Source organism: Dicentrarchus labrax, unplaced genomic scaffold (genome assembly GCF_905237075.1).
Source record: "Dicentrarchus labrax unplaced genomic scaffold, dlabrax2021, whole genome shotgun sequence".
NCBI classification, from domain to species: domain Eukaryota; kingdom Metazoa; phylum Chordata; class Actinopteri; family Moronidae; genus Dicentrarchus; species Dicentrarchus labrax.
The window spans coordinates 16,727,994-16,747,242 of NW_026136714.1; the positions used below are offsets into that span (position 1 = coordinate 16,727,994).

The 19,249-nt window shown below is 40.5% G+C and overlaps 2 protein-coding genes across 4 annotated transcripts; both read left to right on the forward strand.

The window, feature by feature from the left end:
• Positions 1-362: 362 nt before the first annotated feature.
• Positions 363-12,019, forward strand: LOC127376001 (zinc finger protein 462). 2 transcript variants are annotated; one of them, XM_051422463.1, is made up of 11 exons: positions 363-487; positions 811-877; positions 976-6,137; positions 6,248-6,537; positions 6,926-7,044; positions 7,599-7,733; positions 7,852-8,092; positions 8,343-8,485; positions 8,585-8,808; positions 9,256-10,411; positions 11,135-12,019. In XM_051422463.1, exons 2-11 carry the CDS (start codon positions 868-870, stop codon positions 11,254-11,256), a joined length of 7,602 nt encoding a protein of 2,533 aa, XP_051278423.1. In that variant the 5' UTR covers positions 363-487; positions 811-867; the 3' UTR covers positions 11,257-12,019. The 2 variants fall into 2 exon arrangements, with proteins under 2 accessions (XP_051278423.1, XP_051278424.1); XM_051422464.1 differs by having other exon boundaries at positions 371-483.
• A 1,063-nt stretch (positions 12,020-13,082) lies between these two features.
• mfsd10 (major facilitator superfamily domain containing 10) lies at positions 13,083-19,229 on the forward strand. 2 transcript variants are annotated; one of them, XM_051423194.1, is made up of 13 exons: positions 13,083-13,204; positions 14,375-14,554; positions 15,370-15,466; positions 15,580-15,683; positions 15,880-16,038; positions 16,213-16,404; positions 16,963-17,065; positions 17,182-17,293; positions 17,391-17,499; positions 17,626-17,716; positions 18,090-18,137; positions 18,400-18,489; positions 18,626-19,229. In XM_051423194.1, exons 2-13 carry the CDS (start codon positions 14,402-14,404, stop codon positions 18,727-18,729), a joined length of 1,362 nt encoding a protein of 453 aa, XP_051279154.1. In that variant the 5' UTR covers positions 13,083-13,204; positions 14,375-14,401; the 3' UTR covers positions 18,730-19,229. The 2 variants fall into 2 exon arrangements, with proteins under 2 accessions (XP_051279154.1, XP_051279153.1); XM_051423193.1 differs by having other exon boundaries at positions 13,146-13,271.
• The last annotated feature ends 20 nt before the right edge of the window (positions 19,230-19,249 follow it).

Genomic DNA, 19,249 nt, shown 5'->3' on the forward strand with positions numbered 1-19,249 from the left:
ATAATAAAATGATTCTCCGCCATATAACAATAACAAAAAAAACAGTACTTAAATACTTTTTGTATTGTTTGATGTTTTCTGTATTCTTTTCATAATGTCGTTTAAAAAATAAGACCCTTTTTATTATTTAATTATTACATTATTACAAAGTAAAAAAATAACCGTTAATATGTCATGACCATTGCACTGGTCTAAAATTCTGAAAAATACATCCCATCCTTTTATTTACTATGAAAAGCGGAGACCCAAAGGATCTATGCGTTAAAGTTCAGAAATTATCATTTTATTTTGAAGGTTAAGGTGACTCTCGCCGGAAGTGAAGCGGTAGCTGAAGTCCATTGATCTCTCGTTGGAGCGGAAGCACTAGCCAGATGGAGTCACACTCGCGCGAAAAATGGCGGAAATGTGTGGTTTCTGCACGTTAACAACATCAGCTCTTCAAAGCGTTGCTCCATAAGCATCATCCTGTGTTTGTCTGCACGCGTGAGTACGTGATAGCACTGAATATTTCAACAAGTTGTGTCCGTCCACTTTTTCTTCGCTTGTGTTGTTGAGAGAGTTCGTGTCAGTTTAGTTTATAGTGGGACTGAACTCGTTGTCCGTTTCCTTCCTGTTGAACGACTGATAAATACCCAAGTTTTTTTCAACTTACTGCCATCTGTTGCTGTTAGTGTTTAATTTTTAAGTCCCAGTAGAGACCCTCAGTAGTGCACTTAACTTTAACTGTGGTGACAAAGTAGGAACCAAATATATGGTGCTGCTCTTGTGCCTTGTACGATGCAATAATGTATGCTTTTAACCTGCTTCCAGGTGTGTCACAGCTGTGTCTTTTATATGTAAGGCTCTGGGTTTAGAGAGGAAAGCAAGATGCAAAAAGGTATTTATTACAGTCAATATTTCTGACACTGTTGAGTGTTGTTTCAATGAAGTGCATCATATTAAGTGTTCATCATTGTCTGTCATTTACCCCCTCAGATTCAATTTCCACCTCTGGCCACGTGATATACAATCAAGCTCAAACTCAAGAACCCTCTATCAAGTCTTTCCAGTGTAGTCACTGTACACTTCTCTTCAAATCCAAGGTCTACCTTTTTGAACACCTCAACAAGGTGCATGGCTTTGATGTAGATGTTGCTCTCAGAGATGCTGGTTTAAAAAATGCTGGAACTACCAAAGCCAGCACCGACAACGAAAGCAACAGTTCAGGAGATCATTTTGAATGCCAGCATTGTGATTTTAAAGCTCGCAGTCGGGACGTTTTAAATGAACATGACAAACACTGTCAAAATAAAACCGAGGATCAGAATGTGATAGGAAATCTAATCAGTTCTGAAAACCACAACACCAAAAATCCTTCGACGGACCAGATCAAGGAAGCTGCTGGAGCACGAGCGATTTCCTCCACTCTTTCAGTTACGTCTACCTCAAAAACTAAATGCACACTTATCTCATCAAAGGATGTGAAAACATACAAGAGGCCATTGCAAACCATCACCAAGTACTTCGTGTCATCTTCTGGATCAACTGGGAAATCCCCAGTGAAGTTAACTGACAGCACAGTGCTTCTAGATGGCACCAAAGAAACCTTGGTTTTGCAAGAATCTCCCCAAGACTCCAGCCCAAACAGTAGTGGTGTGTTTAAAGTCACTGCCAAGCCCACGATAGATATCTCTGGATGTAAATCTGACCGTTTTTTGCTACGCGACCAACTTCTAGTTAGTGACCTGCGAGCGCCAAAGCCTGAGGAACAATATGAAGGAACAGTTCCTAGCAATGTTGGCAAGAGGACCAATAATGAAAGCTCAAAAGGACCTCCTGCTAAAAAAGCAAAGGAAGAGACAAAGAGAAGAGAGAAAGCCGATGCAAGTCAACAACAACAACAACAATCATCAAGTAACACAGAGTTTTCATTTGAATTTAGTGAAGATGAAGAAGAAAAGAAGGCTAATCTTGTTAATGGAGACATGAAAAGCCCAAAAGTTTATTTTTGTAAGCACTGTGACTACACTGACGTTAGCATCAGACTTGTGTCAACCCATTATCAGAACAACCACCCTTATGTAAGATATAAAACCGTTTACATTCAGGAGCCGAGTGATCAAAGCGCTACCTTTCGTTGCCTGGAGTGTCCAGTTGAGTTTTTCAGTGTAGCTGACCTCAAGAGACACTATACGGAAAATCATCCAGAGGCCCCAAATGTATTCACGATGCAATCATCTGAACTCCGTTTGCTTTTCAAATGTTTTGTCTGTCAATTTACCACGACTGCATTGAAGACCTTGATAAAACATTACAAGCAAACACACCCAACACACAAAGTGGACAATTCCTTGATGTACTGCAGATACTCGGTGACTAGCTGCCAAGAGGAATCATCACAGTCGAATACAAGTAAAAAAGCGCCCAGTCCAGAAAGACCACAAGGTCTTGAGAGTGCGCGTGAACCAAGTAAGGAAGTCAAAAATGCACCCCCACCCCAACATCCCAGCTCCAAAAGAGCAGAAGGGGCATTGTATCATTGCAACAACTGCAACTTTAGTCACAAGTCAGCTGTAGGTTTGCATGTCCACTACCAAAAAAATCACCCAGATGAAGCGGTCACAATAGACACAATTAAGCAGTCAGCTCGTGCCACAACATCGCAGATGATGCCTGAAAAGTCCCCAGACTCTGTGACAACAGTAGAAAAATCTACATCTCAAAAAAACACATCCGGTCCTTATGAGGGGACAAGAAACCAAGCTGATCTTTCACAGCAAAATATTTCATTGTCATTGAGAAATCCTAAGGCCACACCAGAAGCTTCTAAGACTCGTTCAGAGTCTACAAAAACAGAAGGAAAGAAAGTGGAATTTTCTGAAGATAAAAGTAAACAAGTGAAAAGGCCTACCAAACGTATTATGGAAATGTCTGCTGTAATGGACAGTTTATCTAGTAGTTCAACAAATAAATTGTTTTACTGCCAGTTTTGCGGTTACTCAAGTACCAACATCAAAAGCGTTGTTAGTCATCATAACTCAAAACACGCTGCGCAGGAACCAACCGATATTGAAGAGATCCTGTGTCACAGTGCTAAGGTGCAGAAAAAGAAACTTCAAAGAGAAGCTAAAGCCTCAAAAAGAGCTGCATCTTCTGATTCTAAAACTAGCAAACAAGTAGAGGAACGTAGTGAAAAGGAACTTCAGCATAAAGATAATGAGGCAGCAGATTCTTTGGCGATGGGATTTAATGCTTATGCATGTGCAGAAAACTTGTTTTACTGCCAAAAGTGCAACTATGGAAATCCATCTGTAATCGGAGTATTGAGCCATCAAGCCAAAGTTCACCAAAGCATTAATTCCAGCAGGGATTGCATTATTGAACATACAGCCTCGGTTCGCGATCAAATCGAAAAATCTAAATCTCAAGCAAAGGAGTTATCCTTTTCTACTCATCTACCTCTTCCTCTTATGAATGAGAGTGATGGACCTGCGTTTTTCTGCCACTTTTGCAACTATAGACACAGAACTGTGCACGAGGTACTTCGACATTACTTCAAAATACACCGTGGATTCCTGGTTACGGGTGAACAAGTTCGTCTGTATACTAATATGGTTCTCAACCAGACACAGACAATTGCAAACCAAGAAGTCCGTCATGCATCCCTTGGGGAAAAAGAAGATGAACAAGACAAAACAAAAAAGCTTGTCAAAGTTTCTGCCTCACAAACACAGAGGACCCTTCATTGCCATAGATGCCCATACAGCACTCAATATGTGTATCTTTTAAGGAGGCACATGTGGAAAATCCACAAGGCCAATCGCTCAGTCACTGAGGTTTTAAAAGTGTGTTTTAAACGAGGAACTTTACAGACAGGGTATCACTGCGATTTGTGTGTTTTCTCTCACAAAAAAGCAGCAGCTGTGTATAATCACTACCAGGAACAACACCCAGGACGTAGACCAAGCCTTCAGTATGTTACTACTCGGTTGTATGTTGGTCCTGATGCAAGCCCTCCTAAAAAGAAGAAACCTCAAATAAAGAACACTGACCGTGGTAGCGACGGCGATGACACTGATGCCAGCTTACGAGCTCAAAGATCTGGGCAAAACGAAACCAAGATGTATTCGTGCAGAGCATGTTCGTTTAAAGGAAGCTCGAAGTCAGACATCGCATGCCACTACCGCGCTGTTCATCCTTGGTCTGTGAAAGAAGACGGCTCAGTCCTGGACGTCCTTAACAGCAAGAAGCCGGGTGCAAACAGGCAGGTGCAAGACCACAATGAAATGCCTTTGACATTTGATACCTACCAAGCGCCTCTTGAATTTGAAAATTCCCCTGGTTCATCTCATGAAGCAACAGCATCTCCCGCTACGTTCAAGTGTGTTTACTGCCCTGCAAAGTTTCCTAGCCAGCGTGGGCTCAACACTCACTGTGGAATGAAACACCAAGACGCTTTAGCTGAAAATTTAGATGAACAACAGGAAGAGCAAGTACAAACCCAAACACGTGTGCATGTCTTTAAGTGTCCACATTGTACCTACGTGAATACCAATTATCATGGAGTCCTCACTCACTGCCAGATGAGGCATCCTGTCCTTGCATCCAGGGCAGACAGTTTTTACGTGGATGAAGCACATGTACGCAAGTGGGAGCACTGTTTGAAAAGAAAAGGCCATGGCATAAGACTTAGTGGGTACATGTGTAAAACCTGCCCAGAAATCTATGCAACGCTGGAGAAGCTGAACAAGCACCGCGAGCAGGGCCATAAAGGGACTGTGGCAAACGCAGTGGCAAACACGCCACAATCAGCCCCTAAACCATCAGCCATGAGTAAAAAAAAACAATACAAGGCCCTCAGCAATCAGGGAACAGTATCAAAAGCTTCCTTTTTAAGTAAGAAAACGTATGCAGTGATTAAGTGCCAGTACTGCTCTTATGGTTGCAGCACACAACTTGCGCTTAGTCGGCACATGCACGTTCGCCACCAGAATGCATCTGTTTCAAAGGTTCAGGATTCTTTATACAAGTGTGCCCTGTGTTCCAGTTCCTATTTCAGGAAAAAGCGCCTTGGAAGCCATTATGCTAATAAACATGGAAAGGAAGCCTTCTTAAAATACTGTGCTCCACTATTCACGCAGGTGACACCAGCAACCACAGTTCCTGACCGTCCTTTAACTCAACAACCAGATAACAATTCTGAAGACATGACGACAGAGGATAACAAAATGTTGGTCTACAGGTGTCCGTGTTGTCCTTATATGAATGCTAGCTACCATGGCACTCTCACTCATTGCCAAATGAAGCATCCAGATATCGTAGCCAGGGCAGATGAACTTCAGACAGAAGAAGTTCTTGTCACCAACATAGTCAGTTGTACAATGGGAAAAGGTTCTAATACAAGAGGGTACGTGTGTAAAAAATGTCCTCAAATTCATGTATCATTGAAGAAACTTAAAAACCACTTTGAGAGGGACCACGGTCAGGCTATGGCAACAGCTTCTGAACATCCAGTTCAAAATGAAGCTGAAAAACAACCTGCTCATGGCTCTCAAGGGTCCGTATTGGAAGCTGTCTCTCCAATAGAAAACCAAACGTCAGCAGTGAGCACCACAGAAACTGGCCTCAGTCACGACTTGGGAACTCTTGAGACGTGTCAACCAAGCACAGTACCGAACAAAGTATTTCTGTACAAGTGCCACATTTGTACCTATATAGGATCGTGTCGGAGGTACCTGCATTGTCATTACAAAAATACCCACAGATTGGATGCATTGACCACACACAAACTGCTACAGAAGTATAACAAATATAAACACAAGGCCAGCAACTTGCCTGAAGCTGAATCAGAGGAAAGTGCAAACGTCAAATGTAAGATGTGTCAAAACTTAACATTTGACTCGTCTCAGCTGCTTATTGATCACTATAGTACTTTTCATAGCTCAGATTGCACATTGGACTTCATTGTTTTATCACAAGCATCAAAGAAAAGCACTGGACTTTACATATGTGCCCTCTGCAAGAAACAAATGAATGGAATCCGAAAGTTGTGTGATCATCTGGATCGCCACAGAGAGCAGAGGAAGAAGATGGCGGAAGCTGCTGAGAGAACGCCATCACTTGCCATTACGACAGCACCAGAGGCCAAATCCATCGAAGTAAGTTGAATCTGCCACTATGGTCATTTACACGGTTGATCCTTTGCTTCGTGCTTTTGCTACACTTGTAAGTTAAACAATTGTTGACAATTGCTGTGTTTAATTTCCAGCTCTGTAGGCAAGATGAACTGCCCATTTTTGAAACCGTGGCCGAACTGGCCCAGTGGAATGTGACACCAACAGAGACCTTCACTTTGCCAACAAGTCCTCTGTTGTCGCCTTCAAAACATGCCGATCTGGAGCAACCAGAGCTGGACCCGAGGGAAGACGAACACACTTGCAAACAGTGTGGGCGGAAATTCATGTCGCTGAAAGGTTTACGTTCGCATGAGCGCAGCCATGCAGCCCTGGCGGCCATCAAGAAAATGGACAATGTGTCTACCTCAGCATTAAAGCACAAGTAAGAAGAAACCTAGGCGATTTGGATTCAGTGTTTATGACTAGACCACAGAGTCTGTCAGCATTTAGCTATGTCAGCTATTCAAAACAAAAGTTTGAACAACATTGTTTATAAATGCTACATTTAGGTTTACGCTTACATATATGAGCTGTTATGAGAGCTCTTCAGTTGGCCTTATTTGCACACGCTCAGATAGCTTTACAAAGCAAATTAATACCATCACAGCATTGTATAGTACTTTGAAATGTATGAAAATTTAAAATACACTGCACAAATTTGATGTCATTCATATGCAGAGCCCCCAACATGTATTTAGTTTTTGATGAGGTAACTGGGGATATATCTGACTAAATGTTTTTGGTTTGTGATTTTGCCATTATCTCATCAGCATTAACAAATACATCATCTACAAAGCTGGGACAATACGACCATTCCTATGTAGCTTCTGTTCCTATCGGACAACCGTCATGGGCCTGTGGAGGAGTCATTTTATGAAAAAGCATCATGGTGAGTAACTTGTATATGACATTCAATACACTGGTATCTGTTTCATGTTACTACTCATCATCATATATGATCTCTTTTACCTGTGGGCATACTTGATCACAGAAGATATTGGAGTATCAGCTAATTCGTAGGTTATCTTGATGACATGTTGCACTTTCAAGGACATGTAGGCATACATGTTTTTACAGGTTTTCTCAAAATAAGCTGTTGCTGCATAGGTTTCTAGTATACACTCAGCTGCCAGTTTATTAGGTACACCTAGCTAAAATTCACCCACTCTAATACAACAGTTGTTATGCTGCTGAGTTGTTTCTGGGTATGTAAGTGCTTCTAACACTACTGTCCACCATATTAATGTCAATAAAGGGAGGCTAAATATTAAATCATAATCATACAATAAAATCAATCAATCTCACCAGTGAACAAGAACATTTCCATGCCAGTTTCAAACAACTTTACGGAACAGATTACGCAGCACTTGTATTATGATAATAATAATGTTTCTTTTGTTTTTGTCTTGTCCTTCCATGTACATACTGTGTCTTAATGCCCAGATGTCCTTATGGATACTGCTGAGAGTGACTACCAAGATGAGGAGAGTGCTGAGAGGGCTGACAAGGATCCCCCTAATTTGTCAGAGGAATTGAACAATTTATCTGAACTTGATGAAGAACTTGAAATTACTGAAAGCAAGTCATCCATATTATAAATCCTAATGTACTGTATATAACTGTCAAAACGCATATTAAATACACACTTTTTGCATTAGTGGCTATACAGAGACTGTATTTTTTTTTACTTTGACAGAATCGTACTTGGAGCCCCCAGATGTGCAGCGGCAGTTGAACCATTATAACTTGATGGCACAGGCTGGTGCTGCATTGAAAGTAAACGTCCAAGAAACCAGTTTACCTGAGAACAGCCTGCTTCACTGTGAAGTCTGCAATTTCAACACTGGACACCTGTCTAGTATACGACGACATTATCTAAGGACCCATGGAAAGAAGATCCTCAGGTGTAAGGACTGCAACTTTGTCACTGGTTTTAGGTAAGTTACTAAGTATTTTTCTTTATTTAAAAAGGGAGTGTTTTTGGACTGTGACAAGCTTCTGCAATTTCTGCCATGCTTCTACTGTAGCCTAGAAGGGATAAATCAAACACTGGCTCTAGATAGGACCACTCACACCGCTTTCATGTGATGTGAGAGATTTGTGACAGAAATATTTGTCACCAAAGCATCCATCACATTTTGTAACGGACATTCATTCTCGTAACTTGTTTTTCCTGCCTTTAATTAGGAAAACTCTGGAAATGCACATTCAGACCGGTCACTCTACCTGCCAGTCAGAACCTACTCATCAGAAAGACCTCCGCTGCCCTTTCTGCCTCTACCAGACCAAGAACAAGAATAACATGATCGATCACATTGTCTTGCATCGCGGTATGTTAGATGCTCGACAGGATTCTGTGTTCCCACCCCCTGACACCCTGATCTACCCCCATCTGTCCTGATCTGTCTCTTTGTTTCTTCTGTTTCCAGAGGAACGTGTTGTGCCAATAGAGGTGCGTCGCTCAAAGCTGTCACGTTGCCTTCAAGGTATTGTCTTCCGCTGTCATAAGTGCACATTCACGAGCGGCAGTGCTGAAAACCTGCGTCTGCACATGATGAGGCACGATGACGTCAAACCCTACAAGTGCCGGCTGTGCTACTTCGACTGTACTCGGCTGACCGACTTGGAGGCACACTTGAGCGATAAGCATCAGGTGAGGGGTTATAGCTAAACCGCTCTGTGCATCTCTGGAATTCCTCTGCATTTTAATAATGAATTATTCACTTTAATTTACTGGAATTTGAAAAATGTAAAGACTTAAAACTAAAAAAATAAAATAAATGATAAAAAATAAAATATGATGTAACATGTTTAGGATCCACATTCTAGCCCTTGAGGTTAAAGCTAGCACACTACTGTTGACAGACAGGACTGATAAAAACAGTTAAAATCTCACCTCCAGTTAAAATTTCACCCCCAGTTCTCACTGACCGCTTCTCCCCAACCCAGACTTCTGCTTTTGTTTTTTTCTCGCAGCAAAGCATCAGTGTTCCCACAGCTAGTGGTAGTCCCCATGAGATTACATGAGGTGGTACATTGTACATTGTATTGAGATTAGAGAAAATGTGTAGTTTGATTTTGTTTTTTGTTTTTCGTGCAGGTTGTGAGGAATCATGAGCTTGTGGGTCAGATCAGCCTTGATCAGCTGGAGGTAATGGTTGGCATGCCAGAAGAAGACGGATGTTTGTCTAACTTGGAGCGCCACAGCAATGACAGAGAGGACGTAAGAACAGAGAAGTTTGTATCAAACTTTAATGAAGTTCCACACGAGACACAAGCTAAGAACCCGGCAGAAAATAACAACATGGAGAATATTACGCTACAGATCAATGAAGCGTATCAGAATCAAGAGCAGGATGGGAAGAATGGAAATGAAGAAAACCCCGCTGAGAGCTCTGTATTAGACCTTCAAGATGAGAGTACAACACCAAACACCACTGTCCAACAGAAGCATGAGCAGGACCCACAAGAACAAGCAGAAATTATATTTTTGCCAGACTCTGCAAGAAGACAGAAGATAGAAAATACAGCAGAACAAAATGTTGGTGGTGGAAACAGTACAGATATCCAGCTTGAGGATCGCAATTGTCCAGAGAAAGAGAGGCAGACAAACGAGAACCAAGCCCAACCCAAACTCAGAGATGGTGAGGACAGCAGCATAACGCTCACTCAACAAAAAGAGCAGGCAGCAGAGGGGAGCTCAACAACATATGGTAGAGTAGCTGAAAAAGCACAGAGCCACAAGCTACATATTAAGACGTTAAAGCATAGGACGTTGAACTTTGAGGCTAGGATAGAAAATGATATATTGCGCCATATCCTATTGCTGGATAAAGAGAGCAGCAACACTTTGGCCCACAACCGAAAGAATCAAGTGAACACGGAGGACATTTCCGCCTCTGCCAAAACAAATCACAGGCTGGCGAATAACAACAGGGCTCCAGAGAGTTTTACAGTTGAAAGGCATTTGCTAACTATTAAGCCCAACTGTGGACAACTTAAGATAAGCCATAAGGAGATCTTAGGCGTCTCGTTTACTAAATGCAAAGAGGATCAAGTGAAAAATCAAAAAAACAGTGAGGAAGTAAGAGACCCTTACGGGGAAATGCCAGTACTTGAGAATGAATATCTGAAAGAAGAGATGCAACCTCTTTGCAAAGAGGAAGATAAGAATGATGATGGTGAGCAAAAGCAGGACAGAGAGATGATCGCCGAAGACAATGAGAAGGAATCTGAGAATCCACATGTGCCCAAAGGTAAGACAGTAAATTGATCACAGTGAACCACAATAAAGTCTTCTGAACATATTTGACAGAATATTTGGTTTGAGTTGTGATGAACAGTGGAGGACGGCCAATACGCTGCACCCATTGTTTTCTAAGACTGAACTCCAGCGATGTCCTGCCATACATCTGGGTTGATGCTTTTAGCCCAAGACGAGGCCTTTAAACTGACATCCTGACTACCATAACAGCACTACTTAGTACTACCACTGTCTGTATGACAGTCATCAGTGTGTCAGGTGATGTGACTCTGCTGACTCTGGTTGATTTTGTGAAAAATGTAGTAGTTCACCCTACAATCAAGTATAGACATTTTGCCTCTTACCTGAACTGTTATTTATCCATCTACATTGTTATGGTTTGGAGATGCCTGCCTTCTCTCAAATATAATGGAACGAGCTGGCACTCTGCTTGTGGTGCTCAAAGCCTTTGCATCGTTGCTGCAGCGACCGTGGGTTCGACTCCGACCTGTGGCCCTTAGCTGTGGCCTTCTCTGTATATATGTATTTTGGGGTGAACTGTCCCTTTTTAAGATGTTTTATTGGGCTGCTAGAAATAGTGACTGGCATTTATCACTGTTTTCTGACATTTTATAGACTGATTAATAGTTTCATGGGAGTAACTGTGGGTTGCCACTAGTTAGGTCTTGGAAATTACATGTGACACCAGCCTGAGTTCATTTCTCTTGTTCTTCAGGGGAAACCACAGTTCTGGATGGAGCAGCTACAGAGGAGAAACTGTTTACCTGTGAGTTTTGTGGACGAAACCTCACGAACAACTTTGAACTGCAACGCCACATTGTTCGACATGGAATATAACGATTTCCTTCACATTGCGGACGGTAGCGAGGGCTTCCACCGTGGATTTTTGTTTCGGAAGCTGTGTTTTCTTTTTATGAATCGTCCTCTCCTTTCTTACTATACTGTGTATTTCTGAACAACGTGGTTACAAATACATTTTTCATGTTTTGTAGATTTTAAACCTTTTCTAATGAAATGTTTTTTATGGTACAGCCGTTATTGGAAGGATTTGATTTGTTTACTCACTAACTAAAACTTCAGAACTAATATGGTAACTGTACAAAGTGCGTAAAGTCATTAAGGTGTTGTTTAGATTTGTTTAAAGACACTAATGGATATCCATGAATAACTATCATGTGAAGATCCTCCATTTTTTTATTCTTTTTTAAAAAAATTCTAATTCTTTATGTTAAGGAAGATTTTAATCAAAGTTTATTACTGTAAAACATGCAAAAATCAACAACAACAAACACTGTGAACTACTGTTAAATATAAACTGAACGTACTCATTCAATACCAAGACCTGAAACAACCTCAATACCACTGACTGTGGAAACGCTTCTGCTGCCTTCAGGTGCTGTTGGATATTTGAATATGAGTTGTTGTGTACCTTGCTAGTGAGCAATTAAACAGTTTCACAGTAATAGTACGGTTGTAACTTACATAATAACTGTATTTAGTTTGGTGTTTCATGTTAATAAACGTATGTTTACTTTTTAACCTGCCTGTCTGATATTTACCTTTGTTGTAAATAAACTGGAAGCGTGATTGCCACCCCTGATGTGTCTTTTCCTGTCATTCTGCTGCAAGTCCATTGTATTTGGGGTATTGGGCAACCACAAACAGACAACTTCTTTTATGAAATTATAATTAGTGCTAGTTAAAAATAAGGCAGTTGAACATGTCTGTCTCTCGCTCTCTCTCTCTCTCTCACCCCAACTGGTCGAGACAGACGACCACCCACCTAGAACCGGAGGATCTGTCCTAGGTTTCTGCCTTTTAACAGGCAGTTTTTCCTTGCCCTTGTCGCCAAGTGCTTGCTCATGGTGGTACTGTTGGGTCTCTGTAATTAATGTTAAAGAGTTCGGTCTAGACCTGCTCTATTTGAAAAGTGTCCTGAGATAACTTCTGTTATGAATTGGCGCTATACAAATAAAATTGAATTGAATTGAATTGAATTGAATTGAATTGAAATTGAAATTGAAATTGAAATTGGAATTGAACATTGAGCTGTTTGATCTCAGCACTCCAACCATTGCCCTTGGTTCATTTTTAGCTATTTTCTAGAAATTGATTGTATCTTCAAGTGTATTTCTATGATCTCAGAGAAACCTACTGTCTGCCCAAAACACTATGCTTCTTTTTTTTTTAAAAATATGTTTCCACAGACATCACCTGATACTGGCCTGCTGTTTGTGAACATGTAGTAGAAATCTATGCAATCACAGAAAAACATTTGAATATACAACCGGTTTCTGGACCACAAGTAAAAAAAACAAGTAATAAACTGATTTGTGGAGGGAGCAGCATTGCTCCAGGAATTTTTCATAGGAGTGGCCAAATGGGGCCCCTGAAAGTCTTTTGGGGGGGGGCACATGGCTGGCAGTCTGAAGCAGCTGGCTGGCTATGCATTAGTTTAATAAAACAAATAAAAAATGACACAGCTTTATACTGATTGAATGTGCGTTGTAATGTATCAGACAGCAGCGAATTATGCATATGAGATTGGGGGGGGGGTCTCTTTGAAAAAGCAACGCACGAGCTCATACATAGGGTCAGGAAAATCCTGAACGAGCGCGGAACGCGGAAATACGAGCTTACGAGAATGACCTGAAGGCATCACATTCGTCTGTGTGCGTGGGTTACGACACACTCTTGTCATCCAAATGTAAGAGGACACCGCTTCCTGGTGTGGACTAATAATAATGGACTGATGAGAGAGAGAAGGTAGAACTGATCGAGTCGGGTGAGTCCTCGGTGTGATCTGTTCTCATTTATTACTGACCTGCGGAAACTGTACGAGCTGTTACAAGGTTTGTTCTCGCTCTTTAAACTACAGTGGTTGTGTCACATAAGAGGTGATGCTGATAAATATTGGATAGTCTCACCGGATCGATAAAAACACTCAAACTATTTGTTAGAAATGTGATTTTATCAGAGCGGGACTAACAGTTTTAGATCTAATGCAGTTAAAAACATGTTTGCATGTGAGTGCGTTTACTGAGGAGTTCATACAGACTGGGATCAACTTTGATCTGAACATTGTAGCAGCATGCACAATTGTTTCCTCCTTCCTTGAGTTGCACCTTTTTCCTGTCTTCCCTGATGACTTACTGTAAGAAGTCATTAATGGAGATTGTGATTGTGCAACTTTACTGGAAGGCATCGACCTGTGTGAATATGTATTTGTTTACAAATGACATATGATGGATGCTTTCATCCATTAAGAGTCACCTTGTCATACTAATAACCTTCATATTTTAGCATGGGTAGTCACAGTGGACAGAAAATGCCAACACACTGACAAACTGCTGACCCTGTTAATGTTTCTACTGGGATCTACCCATTCATCTGCAGATTACTGACTTACTGTTTGCATTAAAGCTTCATTTTAAAGGTCCTTTTCTATAATTTTCTAGGACGTAAGTGACATGTAACTGTAAATCCATACGATGTTTCCTGGAAAGAACTGTATAATGTGGTACTAATTATTGACAAGATGGGCACGATCAAATTGCAGTTAATTATAACCTACAGTGCACATTTGCCACCTAAACAAACACATGTAAAGATTTGTCTAAAATCCGGCAAACAATTATAATATATACATATTTTTTTATTAAATATACGAGGAATAACATTTCCAATAATAAAAGAATAATGAATGGGATATTTACTGCTTAAGTCTTTCAAGGAAATTTGGGGAAATACTAGAAATACTAGCTAAACTCTAATAGTTAGTTCCAAATATGTATTTCCAGGAAACTTTTAAGTAAATGTTTAGGAAATTTCAGACTTGTAAAATGAAGCTGTTGTAAGTGTGGCATTTCCCCAATGACTAACATGTTCCTGTATACCTTGAGATTAGCTGCTCTTCTAACGCACTGTAACCTGTTTGTGTTTTACCTACGAACAGGAAGAGACACCATATTCAGTTGGAGGAATGTCAGCTGTAAACAAATCTGCAGAGGATGGCGGCTCCTTGTCGTCAAAGGTCATCAACATCGTGTTTATCATCCTGCTGCTGGACCTGCTGGGATTCACACTGATTCTACCTCTTCTACCTTCCATTTTGGACCATTATGCACAAACGGAGGTTTGTTTTGTTCATCCGAGAAACAACGTGTAAAGAGTACTTTTTGCTACAGCAGTACGATGACTTAATAGGCACTTTTGAAATGTGCAGGCTCATTATTATCAGAGCAGACAATAAAGTGATTATTAATGTTTTTTTATTATTTATTTGTAAGACACATTTTGAAAACACAGGGCAAGGGTTCAAAATTATGATAGTCTGTTTTAAGAAGAGATTTAAAATGTGATTTTTTTTCAGCTACATTTGATTACATTTAAATTATATGTTTAATATATTAGAAATAATTATCACTTGTGATTATATTTTCATCAATTTGAATCACCAGACTGGTTTGAAAAGACAGACAGCTGAACATAATTTTCACCAGTGTCTATAGCAACTGATTCCACTGTGGTAAAAAAGAGTTTTTAGAAAAAAAGAGTGCAGAATTTGATGCACATTCATTACAGAAAAATAGGAACTTTTACAGCTACATGCCATTTTTCTTAAAGTGTGTTTCTACCTGGTCTAATGTGTCTACTTTCTCAAATCTGAACAAAGCCACAACAACGGGATCTGTAGTAGTTGGTGGAGACAGACAGACAATGTGGAGAATTTGATGCACACTGTCCGTCACATCTATTGAACAAAGGAGGCTTTGTGTAAAGAATCTGTTTCATAAAAACCATAACCAGCTCATGAGTGATTATATTAGCAGTCATGAGCTGTGTGTGTGTGTGAGTCTGCGTGCTGACTCATGCTGAATTGACCTCTTTTCTCGTGTTTGTACTGCCCCAGTCTGATGTTGTATATTCTGTGTTTTTTCTCTCGTACAGGATGTTGTGTATCAGTCTCTGCAGAGTGTTGTGGACTGGTTCAGGGAGGCCGTGGGGATTCCTATGGAAAAGAAATACAACAGTGTTCTGTTTGGAGGTACTTGATTTCACATTCAACACAACTCATGTGACTCCAATAATTAATAATTAATTAAACATAGGATTTTAATAATACAAAGAAACCACCTTCATCCTTAATTTGCCTTTTAGGTCTGATCGGGTCGCTGTTTTCTCTGCTGCAGTTCCTGTCGTCACCAGTAACCGGGGCTCTGTCAGACCACCATGGCAGACGACCCTTGCTCATTCTTACCACAGTGAGTATAATGCCAACACCACTTTCTTCAGGATTTAATTGGAAGTTGGAAAAGAGCAACAGTGCAATAATGTCATTTCTTGTTAAACATAGAGTCATTCACTTGGCACAGTTTGTACTCTACTTTGTGTAAGAAATCATGCAGCCTCGCCATCATCACTGATTCATTCGGGCTAATTGGATGCCTTATGTTCCAGTTAGGGCTGATGTCTTCCTATGCAGTCTGGGCCGTTTCCCGGAGCTTCAGCATGTTCCTTTTGTTTCGTGTAATTGGGGGCATTTGTAAGGGCAACGTCAGCCTCTGCACTGCCATCGTGGCCGACTTGCCTTGCCCAAAAGCACGGAACCGAGGAATGGTAGGCACAGACTTTCTTTGTCATAATGTGATTGGATTCAGCGATTCATGTTTTCTGTCCCTTCTTTTCTTCAGACATTACTCTGTGATTACAGTGATAAGCCACTTAATGCTCTTGTAATTGTAAGTCACCTGTCAGATAAATGTCTTTTAACTTTGATTTTATCATCACCAGGCTATGATTGGCATCGCTTTCTCCTTGGGCTTCACCGTGGGACCTCTGATGGGTGCCTACTTCGCCCTCAGCTCCAAAACAACAGGAAATATCTTCTACCAAACTCCAGCTCTGCTCGCCTTGGGCTTCAGTATTGCTGATCTCCTCTTCATTTGGCTCATGCTGCCAGAGACACTCACGAAGGACGTCAAGGTTGGCTGCGGAAACATTCACACTGCCAACTGATGAACTGAATCACATACAGTTTTACTTAAGGGGCAGCAAACAAAGTGTTTTCAATTACTCTGACTTATTAGATCTCTTCTCGGGCTGGCGTTGGGTGGAGCTATGCTGGGAAATGTCACCAAACTCTGTGAGCTAATAACAATGATAATGGTGCAAATAGACCTTTTATCACAGGTAAACATAGGTGTTTAGTGTAGCAAAGCTTTTCCAGTGAGCCAACATGCACAATAGCAGCACCCTGACTCTGTTTGACCTGAATGGATCAGAACCTCAATTAGTATCACTGGTAACCTACTACTTCATTCAATGGCTGCTGTGAAAAAGGTCTATTGCCCTGACAGGTACTACCACGGTAAGAAAAGTGAGGAAGCTGTCAGTCTGTACACGGCCACACAGAAGAGCTCTAATCAGACAACATGAGTGGAAACACTGGGGCTTTAAAACATAGAATACAAATATGTAAAACATCAGAAATTTCTTTTCTTTCTCTCATTTCTCCTGTCATTTTTCCTCTTTTCACCCTAGGCTTCATCTTCAGGGTTCGGGGACTCCCGGGACCTTATGAACCCATTATCTTTGTTCCATTTTTCAGCTGTTACCAGGGCAAAAGATCCACCTTCCAAAGAAAGTAAGTACAGCACATACTGGATTCCTCTGTGAGGCAGAAGCTTACACCCATTTCACCCATTTCTAAAGCCTGATTGAACTTTGGCACACTGATAGAAGGTGGAAATGTCTTCACAGGAATGCAGAAGCTTCAAGTGTTGGGCCTGGTTTATTTCTGCTACCTCTTCCTGTTCTCTGGTCTGGAGTTCACGCTGAGTTTTCTGACTCACCAACGCTTCCACTTTACAAGGTATGAACTCAAAGATAAAGCTGTGTGCTCTGTCGGTTACAGTTAACACACCTGAACAACAACTTTTTGATCTTTACGAGCATCTTTCTCGCACTAGTATGCAGCAGGGAAAGATGTTCTTCTTCATTGGTGTCATCATGGCTTTGATCCAGGGGGGTTATGCTCGAAGAATCAAACCCGGGCACCATATCAATGCCGTTCGTATGGTAGGAGTACCTTCTGTTTATATGACAAATAGCTGTACATTAAAATACTTTTAATGCTGCTACAAAAAAACATGATGCACCACTGCATACTTGTCTTCTTTAATGAACCATGTTTCTTGTTTTTAGGCAATCATAGCATTAATCCCAGCGTTTATTCTCATTGGGCTCTCGTGGAACATTACAATGCTCTACGCTGGCTTGGCGTTATACTCATTCGGTGAGTTCATTTTACGCTGTGTGTCATTTTATTACAAATTCAACCTTTTATTGTACCCAGGAATGTGTAAAATATATAACTGATCAACTATGGCATACTGCACATGATTAGAGTCCCAACAGGAAACTATGTGCTTTAAGGACCAAGGGGATGAATGAACAAAAATAACAAACCCTGCATAAGTGATGTGGTACGATAAATCAACTTTGTGAGAAAAATAATTAGTAACTGGAGCAAGAAATCTGAAAAATAGTAATATAATAATTTAAGAGTAAAACAAGATAAAGTCAACACATAAAGGACAGAGCGTAACAATATAAGTTAAATGCAACCTATTCTGTAATTACATTATATGTGCTTCCTTTTGTTACAGCTGCTGCAATAGTTGTTCCATGTCTGTCAACGCTGGTTTCTGACCACGGTGAGCTGCTTGTTCATTCTTGGAAATTATTTTTATTTATTTTGATTTGATACTTCAATGTGCACACTGTTGCTGATTATCTACTGCGGATATTCTATATATTCTATATTGCTACTTTATTTCATTATTTATCTTTTATAAGCTACTCTTTGCTCTTGTTATCTCTTATTCTGCCCTTTCTGTATGTTGTTGCAAACTGCAATTTCCCCATTGCGGGACAAATAAAGGTTTTCTTATCTTATCTTATCTTATATTCCTCCAGGCTCGGCCAGTCAGAAGGGCACAGTGATGGGGATCCTGCGTAGTTTGGGCGCTCTGGCCAGAGCACTGGGACCAGTGGTGTCATCCTCGAGTAAGGAAGACAGATGGCAGTAAATGCTGCTAAAATCTGAAAAAAAAACTGTAGCAAATTTTATAGACTGATAAGTAATTTTGCCTGGTAGAAATTGCTTTGCTTACTCATTTTAACTGTTGTGTTTTCTTCACAGTTTACTGGATAGCTGGAGCTCAGATCTGTTTTCTCCTCACATCAGCCTCGTTCATTGTTCCTCTGGCTCTCCTGAGAGCAGCTGGGAGGCTAAAGGAGGAGTGAGAGACTCAAAGACTTGAAAGAGACATTTGAATTTTTTATAGTTTCTATGAATGTTATAATGTTTACATCGGCACTGACTTATTAAAAAAGTAATAAGGAGATTTATACCTTCTGCGCTGTTTAACAAGGATCATGACATGAAACAAACTGATGCAAGAAGACACGCACCTGCCAAAACAGAGGGAAGTTATTGTGGGGAATGATGTAATGCCTTTTTAATGTACACAATGTAGACCTGTACATAGTATGAAATGCATGGGTGGGTAACAAATGACATTTATTCTGTATCTTGTATATCATTTTATATGCAGTATTTTATCTATCACTCAGATTTTATATTTTACAAAGTACGCTTTTTATTTTAGCTCACTTAAAAAATGTGGATATTCTACTTTCTTGAAATTAAAAAGAATAAGAAGGACATTATGTCTATGGAAATTAATTATTATTTTTGTACAAAAAGGTTTTCAATAAACTTTATTTCATCGCTGGAAAGTAAATCAAGTACATGTGTGCAGGT

Excerpts from the sequence above, each read along its gene's own strand:
- mfsd10 (XM_051423194.1), top strand. The coding sequence starts at position 14,402 with ATGTCAGCTGTAAACAAATCTGCAGAGGATGGCGGCTCCTTGTCGTCA. Across the intron at positions 17,294-17,390 it reads CAACGCTTCCACTTTACAAG|TATGCAGCAGGGAAAGATGT; the intron begins GTATGAACTCAA and ends TTCTCGCACTAG. Across the intron at positions 17,500-17,625 it reads ATATCAATGCCGTTCGTATG|GCAATCATAGCATTAATCCC; the intron begins GTAGGAGTACCT and ends TCTTGTTTTTAG.
- LOC127376001 (XM_051422463.1), top strand. Across the intron at positions 6,538-6,925 it reads ACCTCAGCATTAAAGCACAA|CATTAACAAATACATCATCT; the intron begins GTAAGAAGAAAC and ends TTATCTCATCAG. Across the intron at positions 8,093-8,342 it reads AACTTTGTCACTGGTTTTAG|GAAAACTCTGGAAATGCACA; the intron begins GTAAGTTACTAA and ends GCCTTTAATTAG.